This window comes from Myiozetetes cayanensis, unplaced genomic scaffold (assembly GCF_022539395.1).
Source record: "Myiozetetes cayanensis isolate MyiCay16 unplaced genomic scaffold, myiCay2020 scf29, whole genome shotgun sequence".
Classification (NCBI taxonomy): Eukaryota; Metazoa; Chordata; class Aves; order Passeriformes; family Tyrannidae; genus Myiozetetes; species Myiozetetes cayanensis.
In genome coordinates, this window is record NW_026087510.1 from 5,291,777 (window position 1) to 5,302,317 (window position 10,541).

The window sequence follows — 10,541 nt, forward strand, 5'->3', positions numbered from 1 at the left end:
ATGAAAATGCCGATTTAAGCCCAAAAATGTTTTCTAGTGGCCTAGATCTGGTAGAAGTTCCTGCATGGACAGGGCAAAGATACACACACACACACACAAGGCATTTACACAAAAGCAGTCCTACTGAAGTGGGTCTTGGCAAGTGTGCCCTCCCCAAATGCTACAGCTGGCCAAGGACACTCTGCAATAGGACAACCTGAGACCCTTCCCTGGGCCTGAGGGTGAAAGTCACCTCGTGCTGACGCTGAGCACAAGTCTGCAGTGTCAAAAGCCTGCCTGGGAGAGGCAGCAGGAGCTGCAACAGCAGAGAAATCCTGTGCTGGGCCCCAGGACTAAGCGAGTTTCACACAACACCCAAGTCACGGTGCGCTAAAGTTCCCAGCCCACCCCCCTATCCCCCCCGCCTGCTGTTCCTCTGTACTCAAAACTCTCCGTGGTGCCAGGTGGAGCAGTGAGTAGGTGAGGGGCAGGCCCCAGGTGTGCCCCAGCTCAAAGCCCTTCGACAGACAGAGCATGGTTTAGGACATACGTATCGCTGTCTTCGTCTTCCAGCAGCAGCTTCTCGATGGGCAGCGCGCCGATGACCCGCCGGGCATCCTCCAGCTCCTGGGGGCTGGCTCGGGGATTGAGATGGGCACGGGCACAAACTGAGGCCCTGAGAGCGTGGAAGAGGCTGGCTGGTACTGCAGGGTGGAGGCTGGCAGGGCAGAGAGGGGCTGTGCCCACGGGAAGTACGTGAGGGGCGGCTGCTGCTCCGGCACCTCGAGCGGCGGCACCACGGCCGGGGTGCTGCTCCGGGGCTGGGAGAGGAAGAAAACTAAATCAAACAAGTGGCCAGGTGGGGCAGGGGGTGGGGGGCACACAGCACAGACTAGGGGTGCTGGGTCTGACCTCTAACATCCCTTTTCCTCTCCCTCTGGGTGCTCTGAGTGTGACACTTTCCCCATGAGAGCGCTGGCTGGGGGTGTCCCAGGTGCTGGTTGCCACGAGCTCACACTCGTGGTCAGGTTCCCTCGAACTTTCTGTTCCCATTCCCACCCTCTCTGTAAGCCCATGAGACTCTTACAACCCTGTGCTGGAAACTGCCTGCTTGACAGCCTCTTGCAAGTTGACTTTGCTGCCACAAGGCAGCTCGTTCTGGCTCTGCCCTTCTCCTCCAAGGAGGAACAAATTCTCTTGGGTTGCCCTGAAACCAAATATTTTGCTGTCTCTACTATCTTTACATGCCATTTTGACCTTCCTCTTCCATCAGTAAATAGCAACTTTGGAGAAATTTATTGCCAAGTCATTCTTCCTGCTTCACCTGTTGCGTTTCCTGGAATCCCATTTACGTTTTTGCTGTTGGTTTTTTTTCTTTTTTAAACTTGGAAATCAATAGTGAAGAACCTCTGCCCAGCCTGGAGGAGTGGAACAGGGCAGGGAATTTCGCCCGATTCCAGTACAACCACAGCTTTCTGCCCTGTTCAAACCACACTGATGCCCAGCCAGGGCTAGAACAGCTCCATGGCGTGGGTGCAAACACACACAACGTTATACAATTAAATAAATCAGACTAACTACAGCAGTCAGCACCCATGGCTCCTGCTAGAAGGGACTTTAGGGGGAATCAGGGAATTAGCCCTCACTTGTAACCTTTGTCTCACTGCAGAACTGGTGTTTTTGACTTACTGCAAAGTTGGTGATGAGTGGCTGGGAAGTGTAAGTCAGAACAGGCGAAGGTCCCACCAGGGTGTAGCTGGGACACATGGGCTGCACATACATGTCTGCTGTGTAGGGACAGCTGGCTGCCTCGTGGGGCACATAGTCAGGGTAGGTGCTCCACTGGGTCAGGGGCTGCAGGGACGTGGGAGAGGGCTGGGGGATCCAGCCAGAAGCCAGTGCTCCTTCATCTGTGACTGGCAGAGCAGGGGCAGCAACGTCCATGTCAATGCAGGGCTGGCCTGAGAAAACAGGAGAGGATTAAAGATTAAACCCAGCTCAGCACAGCCTTCCCTGCAGCAAACACTTGGAGGGGCAGGGATACATTACCCATTGGGGAGTAGGAAGGAAGTGGCTGATGGGGCAAAACAACCTGCAAGAGAGGAGAAAATAAATTCAGAGGTGAAGACCATCAGCATTAAATTCAATCCCTTAGAGAAGCGCTGAGGGACAGAGCCCATTCAATATTATCAGCTACTACTGTGTCCCTCTTGTGTTTGCTTTTCTCCTACCGTGGCAGCTGCTGTGGCAGTGGCATTGTGGACATTCCCCCTTTTCCTTTTCAGCAGCTCCTTCACCGGCTCCTTCACACGGACGCCTTGGTAGGGCCGAGGCTGTGGCTGCTGGTCTGGAGCAGAAGCTGAGGGGGAAAAAAGAATAGATAACTGAATAAATGACACTTATTTTCCTTTCTTGGAGCCCAAATCCTCGGGGCAGCCTGTTGGTCTGCAGGTTGTAGCAGTCAGCGTGGATGGAGCACATTCACTGTGTTCCCCCAGACCTCACTCCGTGCCTCTGCTTTGTGTTGCTCCGTGCCCCTGACCTGCAGGGCAGCTTCACCCACCCCAAAAGGGCAAAGCAGGCTGAGAACACCCAACAGAAGTGAGGTTTGGGTTGGTCAGTGCATGTCTAGTCTGTGCCCTGACAGAACAGAGTTCATTGACGTAAAAAAAGAGACATAAAAAAATAGAGGGGTAAGAAAGGCAGAGGAAGAGACAGAAAAAAAGTAGATATTTAAGAGAAATACATGTTATTGAGTGTTTAGACACAACCACCCAAATTCATCCTCACTTGGAAAGCCACTTAAACATCTTCAGTTGGATGGGAAAGGCCCATTTTGAGAACAGGCAGGTGCTGAAGGGCCAGCCTAGCCCAGGGCTGTGTTTCTGGCCCAAACAGACTTTGCTCAAAGCCTGGCCAGGAGTTTTATACCTGGGTTATATTTCCAACACCCAGAAACCAGAAACTCTGCCCCAGGGTGAAAATTCAAGCTCCCAGCCAGCTCAAAAGACCTATCACAGACCCCTGTACCAAGTGCAAGCAAAGGAAGGCCATTTCTTCCAAAGCCAATATTAACAACTCATATTTTATAAGCAGTATTTGGAGGCAATTGATAGCAGGAGGAAACCATGGGATATCAAAGCTCAGGTGTTTGTAAAGCCACCGATAGTGGTGGCTCCCTGCCCCCTTTTACTGCACTTTGATGTGCAAATACACTAATTGATAAGCTTTCCATTTTTAAAAAGATTGCAACTGGCCCTCGGTTTTATGAAGCACGGGTGGATATCCAGCTCAAATCTTAATCTTAGAATATTATTCCTCCCTGGGAGCATTTGTTTAGATTTACATTCTGTGCTTCAAATCACAGATGAATCATTACACCTTGGATCATCTCTCTCATTTGCATCTAATTATAGGCACGCTGAGATGTTTCTGTTGCACCTTCCTGGGAGGAGAAAAGCTGAGTCTAAATACAGAGATTCTTAATCAACTTGCATTCTCAGGAATCCCGTGGCCTTGGAAATGGAGTTTATAAAGGGAATTAGGGTCACTTTAATTCTCCACACAAGCATCCACAAGGGTTTTTAACACAGGTTAAATTTCAGCTTTTTAAATTTGCTTTTTAAATTTAAATTTAATTTGTTATTAATTTGCTTGAGTGAATTACCAACTCCACAAATCTGAGCCCTGCTCTGAGTTGCCTGAGAGGCAGAACTGAACCTCTTGGGGAGCATCTTATCCCCGAGTCATCACACCAGTTTCAAAGGGCCTCCTTGCCCAATTAGGGTGGGGAAGGATGGTGGTTTCTGGCTCCAGGTTTGGGGGATGGGAAAGAAGAAATTTACTGTAAAAGCTGACAAATATACCTATTCAGAGTTTCCGGTGCAAGCAGAGTAACCAAAAAAATATATATATATAAAAAAGTAAAAAACCAAAGTCTGCAGAACATATTTCGGTTCCCCCAAGCTGACCTCCAGAAGTAAAAATAATGCTAGCACAGCTGCTTTTCCACTCCTCAGGGGTGCACAGGGTCTGAGCACCACAGATGAACCACAGCAAAATGACTTTTGGCTTCAGCGGGCGATCAATTCCTCCTCGAGCAAAGAACATGATCGTTTACAAACAACTGCACTTTGAGACATAGCAGCAATTAGAATATCCTTGTGAAGGAAGTCCCTGGATTTAGGAGTCTCCAGTTCCTTACACCAAGGTCTTAACAACCTATGGAGCCAAGGTTCAATTATATTTTCATTTAAGCCATGAGCTGGAAAGGCACCAAGGTCCACGTGGCCAAATTCCATTCCAACAAATCAAAGGCTCCAGTGCCCATCGTGGGACACAATTCCAGGACCACACAACAGCCAGATGCTGTTCCTCAGCAGGCAGCTGCTCTCTGGAGCAACGTGAAGCATCACAAGTCAAGACAAGGCCCCAGGTTGCCAACTTCAGTGGGTGAAGATTTAACCACTCCATTAATGCTGCTGTGAAGCTCTGAGACCAGACAGGCAGAGCACGCCAAGACATCGCCAAACAACTCAACCAGGCCACTTCAAAATGCATCCTCCTGTGCCTTCTGCTTTAACCATGGCTGAAACTGGAGGGGAAGGCAGTGGCAGAACAGCTGCTGGAAGGCTGCGAGTGCTGGAGCGTGACGAGTTTCAGGTCACTGAACTTCCCATCAGCACCACTGGCCCCTCACACACAGGAGCTGCAGCTCAGTTTCAAACTTCATCCTCTCAACCCAGTCAGAATGATCTCCCACCAGGCAATTTTCAGTTTGAAATACCCTCTGAGCTTGCAGGACTCCCTGCCTGCAGCAGCAAATGCCACACTCAGTCCCTGCTTCAGCAGATTTGCTGCTGCTCTGCTCGCCCGCTGACGGGCGATAAGCTTATCAATTGATCAGCGTTAACAGCGTAAATATTCTTCTCTTTTGCTCCTTTCACCTCCAGCATAATAAATAATTGAAGGGGAAACACAATAGAAAGCTTTTCTTCTTGTTTGCAGTAACACCAAAAAGCAATCACTAACTCTGAACAAGAAAAATTCAGGTTTCAATTAGCAAACTAGCGAGTTAATGGCTGGATATTGAAGACCAAATCACACTTTTATCAGGCACAGTGAACTTTGGCAAATAAAAAGAAGAAAGAGGCTTAGTTTTGTAGATGCTTGGATGCTTAGTCTCTAATCAAAGCCTTTTTACAATGAGACATCGATGCCCATTTAGCCAGGGACTAAATATTTCATCATGGCCATGATCCTGTCCTTGTTTCCTGGCTAATTACACAGTTTCCCTCAATATATTAAAAAGAGGGAAAACCAGGGTGATATTTATCTCACATAGGTCTCCTTCACACCTAAAATGATCTAAATCACTGGAAGTCTGCAGAGCACTGTACAGAGCCTGCATTCTGTTCCCACACAAGGAAAGTGCTGCAGATGGACAAATAAAACGTCAACTTTGGATTTTTCCACTTGGGTAGAAACAAAAAAAAAATCAAGGGGGAGATGTGAAGACTCCTGGGAAACAACCTGAAAGGCTGGTTGGTAATCTCTGTTGCTTTGATTATTCTAATTTAAAAAACAACAACAAACAAACACAAAAAAGGACCCCAAAAAAGAGCTGGATGCTCTTGGCCACGTAGTGGTGGGGGCTACTAAAAATGACTTGTTTCAGAATAAGAGAACCCCTCTTTGCAAAGGGGAAGCTGAGATAGACAGAAAGTGCCTTACCCAGAGGTCTCAGCCTCCCGTCCCGATTCCTCCCAGCCCATAATACTCTTTCCATTTTAGTAAGGCGAGCTTTCCATTGAATTGCTGCTGTGGTCATTCGTAGAGTTTGACACCTGCTCTGCCAGGCACGGATGGGCTCAGCTTTCGTGCTATCCCTCTTTCCTGGTGGGGCTTCGCCAAAATTATCGCTCACGGGGTGCGGTTTCACCTCTCAGTCTCATTAGCTGATACTTTCAGGGAGGCTCTGTACAGCCCCACATCTGCTGTGGTGCAGGGAAGGCTTTATCCAGCTTTAAAAGCGTTTGGGATGAGATTTTTTCAGGGGTGGGAACTCCCATCTCTCGGTGCCAAGGGAATTCGGGCGGTCAGTGGAGCAGGGGGGTGGCTGAAGGTCTGCCAGTGACTGCAGCAGGAGCTGAGCATCCAGAGCACTTTGACACAGCCAAAGCCATCACCAACACAAAATTCTTGCACGATTTCAACCTGCTCCCATGCTTTTCCATAAAAGACACCACCTGGTGTGGCTGAAACACCACTGGAGCCGGTTTTCACGAGTATGTTTTCAAAGTTTGGGGTGACCATCTACACAAAGACACCTAAGAGGGAAGCAGCTGGTGCTGCCCGTGAATTTCCCATCCCTGAAGGGCTGCTGGGCCTGCTCCCACCCAGCAGAATCCTGCCAAAAGCTGGGGAGCCCCGGCCAGTCACTTCTCCTGCGCCGTGGGAGGGGATGTTTCGGGCTGAGACACTCGCTGGGGTTTTGCCAGGCGGAAAAACGGGCCCCTCTCCTGCAGAGAAGTTCCCCTGAGGAGGGAACGACCTCCAGCTCTCAGGGTCACCCATGTGAGACTCCCTGGAGGACAAGAGCTCTTTGGCCATGGCAGATGAGGGCAAGGGCTGCCAGCTTTCCCTCTGTTCCTGCAGGAAGCTGCTCCTTCAGGAGGTGCCATCCCCCTCAGGATGAGGTCACACCTATTGGAAGGAGCTCTTGTGTCACTCCAGTGCTTTGAGTTTGGGAGTTTCTTTGCTCTGTGGTGTTTCTGTTGTTGTTGGGTATTTTTGGGTTTTTTTACAGCTGGGGAAAACGTATGGAAATGACACCATTCCTTTTGAAACCTCCTGTTCTCAGAGAGCCATGGAGTGGTTTGAGTTAGAAGGGACCTTAAAGATCATCTCATTCCACCTCCTGTCATGGGCAGGGACACCTTTCCCCTAGCCCAGGTTGCTCCAAGCCATGTCCAACCTGGCCTTGGACACTTCCAGGGATGGAACAGCCACAGCTTCTCTGGGCAACCTGTGCCAGGGCCTCCCCACCCTCACAGCCAAGATAATCCAATATCCCATCTAACCTGCCCTCTGTCTGTGTGAAACCATTCCCCTTCTCCTATAACTCCAGGTCCTCATCTAAAGTCTTTCTCCAGCTCTCCTGGAGCCCCTTTAGGCACTGGAAGGGTTTCCAAGATCTCCCTGGAGCCTTCTCTTCAGGAGAAATAGGAGCAGAGGGAAGCTCCTGTTCCCTGGGGGGGGAGCAGAGCTGGGATTTTATGCTGCCACACTAGCCCAGGGCTCATCAAGCACACACCAAGCTCCCTGGTCACCTGTGCTGCCTCTGCACCAGTTTACACCTTGGAGAAATCCAGTGGCTCCCACAGGGAACATCCACGTGGTCACAGGTGCTTCGAGCCAGATGGTGCAGGAAATGGGAGGTCACAGCTGGTCACACCAACAGCAGTGACACCAAACAGAGACTCACAGAGCTACTGAGAAGTCCGACTTCCATGGAAAACTTTGGGATCTGGCACCTGAGCACCTGGACTGACCTAAACAATCCCCCCACGGTCACACAGGGGGTGTCACAGACATCAGAACACCCTCCCTGCCCACCTTCAAAGCCACCACACATCAACCATCACTGCAGTGGTAGAGAGAAGAAGCAGCATTAATAAGATCAATAAGATTTCCAGCAGTTCCACGTTGGGAAAAGGAACTCTGGCATTGCTACGAGGCTCAATAAGCTCAGGGGACACGGAGGGACAGGCAGGTATTGAACAGAAGTTGTTTTGCCAGGAGTGATCAGCAGGGGATGGCTGACAATTTAATCTCTCCTCCTGCAGAATTGTAATTCCTTCTCCCCTCTGAGCACTGCACGTGTCAAAGAAAAAAAAAAAGCAAAGGAAAAAAACACCAATTCAAAATTAACAATTTCCTCCCTCCTAAAACACCAGGTTGTTACCATTGCTCTGTCACTGCAGAAAAAAACCACCAAAAAACAAACCCAAACAAACCATTAATGGACTCATAGGAGATGAGATTCAAGATTTGAATGCCATCATCTTGCAGTTTGCTTCAACATCTCAGACCCACTGATCCTGAAAACTGCACAAGATAAAGGGGGAAAGGTGTGTTGTCATGGAGCCTCCCTGGGCTGCTCAGCACTTGTCAGATAAATTGAAACATGACTGAATGAGCAGCCAGAGCTTCTTGCTAAAGGATGTAACAGCATAATTTCACAAATACACTCTTTGAGCTTCCAGAGTGTTCAACTGGAAAAAAATCAGGAGAAACGTGCAAGAGAGAAAACAGATTTCACTGCTAATAAGCTCAGAAAGGCAAATGCACAGTAAATCAACCTCACAGTGAACCAAGCTACAAGCTGTGATACAAAGAGGAGTGTTAGTTCCACATCAGATAAATCACTGGTAAGTGTTTAGGAAATCAAGTTCTTCCATTCAGGTGTGTTGTACCATTCCAGGTTGGTGGAGCACAGAGCATGGCAGTAGAGTTGTTAAAATCAGCATCATCTACTGACCCACACTGAGAATGAAAACCCTACAAGAAGCAAACACCTACCTGGATTATGATCAATAAACTATTCGAGCAAAGGTGGGCCCAGAGGGGTGAAATTCTCTTGAAAACAAGAAAACTGATTTCCTGTAAAGTCATAACTGTATTGCCCTCAACTGCTTTGTTCCTTATCTTTTTTATTAGTTTGAAAAAAAAACAAAACCCAAAAAACTACATATCAAGAAGAAAAAAAAAAAAAGGCAGAGAAATAAGATTTCTCACAGGTTTCACTTTTAAAAAGGAAAATTTTCTGGTATGTAACCACCGTAACCTTTGATATAATACCTGCATCCTGTTATTGTTTTTATGAATCATAGTCTTCCACTTGATTCATAGTGATGAAGCAGCAACGCCCTGAGCTCATATCCCTGCTGGAAAATGAGCATCACACCCTCCTCACCTGCCTCCTCCTGAGCATCTCTTCGTGGGTATTACCTCCCTTCCTATCCTGCACCGTTCAGTGCGACCCTCAGGCGTTCTCAGAGCCAGGAAAAGCAGATCAGAGCTCACTTACATTTTTGCCAGTGCATGTTCCGTGGCAGGATGGAGCCTTTGGTTTTTTCCCACCTCCTCCCGGGATGAGGGCGGCTCTGCCCCGTGTCCCGTCCGAGTCCCTGGCGGGTGGGGATGCGACAAGTGAAGTGTCAGGATGTTCCTTTGAGGTTTTTAAAAGCCCCGTGTTCCCGCTGAACCCTGTGATGTCACCACATCCTCCAACCACAACCCCCTCGCTCTCCGCCGGCCTTGGCGACGCTCGGCGGTTCCTCCGCGAGCGGTGGGCTCTGGGAGATGTTACTCACGAGAATAAAAAGGTGTGTTTGAACTCACAGTCGAACGTGGGACCTGCCCCTCGTGGGGCTCTCACCAGGGATTTACAGTAGCAGGTTGAAAGGTTTGGCAGCAGAGGGGCCCAGTGAAATTTGGACCCTCTGTGGCGCTCAGGACGGTCTCGCCTCGCTAAGAGGGGCACTCGCTCTGCTGCTTCAGGGGGCACAAACCCTGCCTTCACACCCCTCACCTGGGCACAGCCAGCCCTTTGGATGTGCAGCCCTTTCAAGGGGGAAAAGTGGAGTGTTTGCTCCTGCCTTGTGAGAATCTCAACTCCCCCGGGGGGCCGCTAAATTTGAGCTGCTGAGGAAACACCTGTAAACACTTCAAGCCTCATTAGGCGAGGACTGTCCTCCGTCTAAAAAAGAAACCCCTCTTTTTTCTGTTTTGTTTTTATCAAAATATGACCCCCCCCCTCCTCACTGAGGAAGAGGCAGCCCTTCCCAAATAGTTTGTAGAGCTGAAGGAAGGCTGAGGGAGACTCTCCATGGGAGTTTGAAGAAGTTCTTGGCATTAATAACAGCACCGTTATCTCTCACCTACCCACACCGTGAACACGACCTCTTCAACCTCTGAACACCCTTTGCTCTAAAAACCACACCACTGTGATGAATCCTCGCAATTAACACTCATTTGGGAGCATCATTCCCAGAGGAATAATTGTTGGAGGTTGCACAGTGAGTCCAGCATCCTGGCATTCCTGTTCACTTTTTAGTCACTGAGTTGCCAGGGCCCCAAAATCTGCTCTCACAAATTTCCCCTCCCATAAAAAGAGCAAGGCAGGGTCTGGTGAATCCTTTGGCCAGAAGCCTATTAAAGGAATTTTAGCCTTTCAGGAATGGCAAAAACCTCTTGGGAACAGGTCCATTTTGGGAACCATTTTGCAACACACCAAGTTGCACTTCATGAAAAACCACAGATTAATCAGAGTGAGATAAACAGTTAATTTTACTCCCTCTGGTTCAAAGATTTATCCAAAAACCAAAAAGAGAAACAAACCCCAAAGGAAGCAGAGTGGAAAGAAATAAAGGAATGTGTCATCCCCACACTGGTGCCCTCCAAAACAGCCCCCACCTCCTGGGTTCTCAGGCACGAGGGCATTGTTGAGCCACATTTTGCATATCTGCATTAATGCTGACTGCCAGCCCCACAGCACA

At 49.0% G+C, this 10,541-nt stretch overlaps 1 protein-coding gene across 1 annotated transcript; it reads right to left on the reverse strand.

The window, feature by feature from the left end:
- Positions 1 to 421: 421 nt before the first annotated feature.
- On the reverse strand, positions 422 to 9,165 carry POU2AF1 (POU class 2 homeobox associating factor 1). Its single transcript, XM_050322968.1, is given in 6 exon segments — positions 422 to 611; positions 614 to 800; positions 1,669 to 1,940; positions 2,029 to 2,071; positions 2,211 to 2,338; positions 9,071 to 9,165. Coding segments are annotated over 6 exon segments (768 nt in total). The 5' UTR covers positions 9,087 to 9,165; the 3' UTR covers positions 422 to 489.
- Positions 9,166 to 10,541: the final 1,376 nt, after the last annotated feature.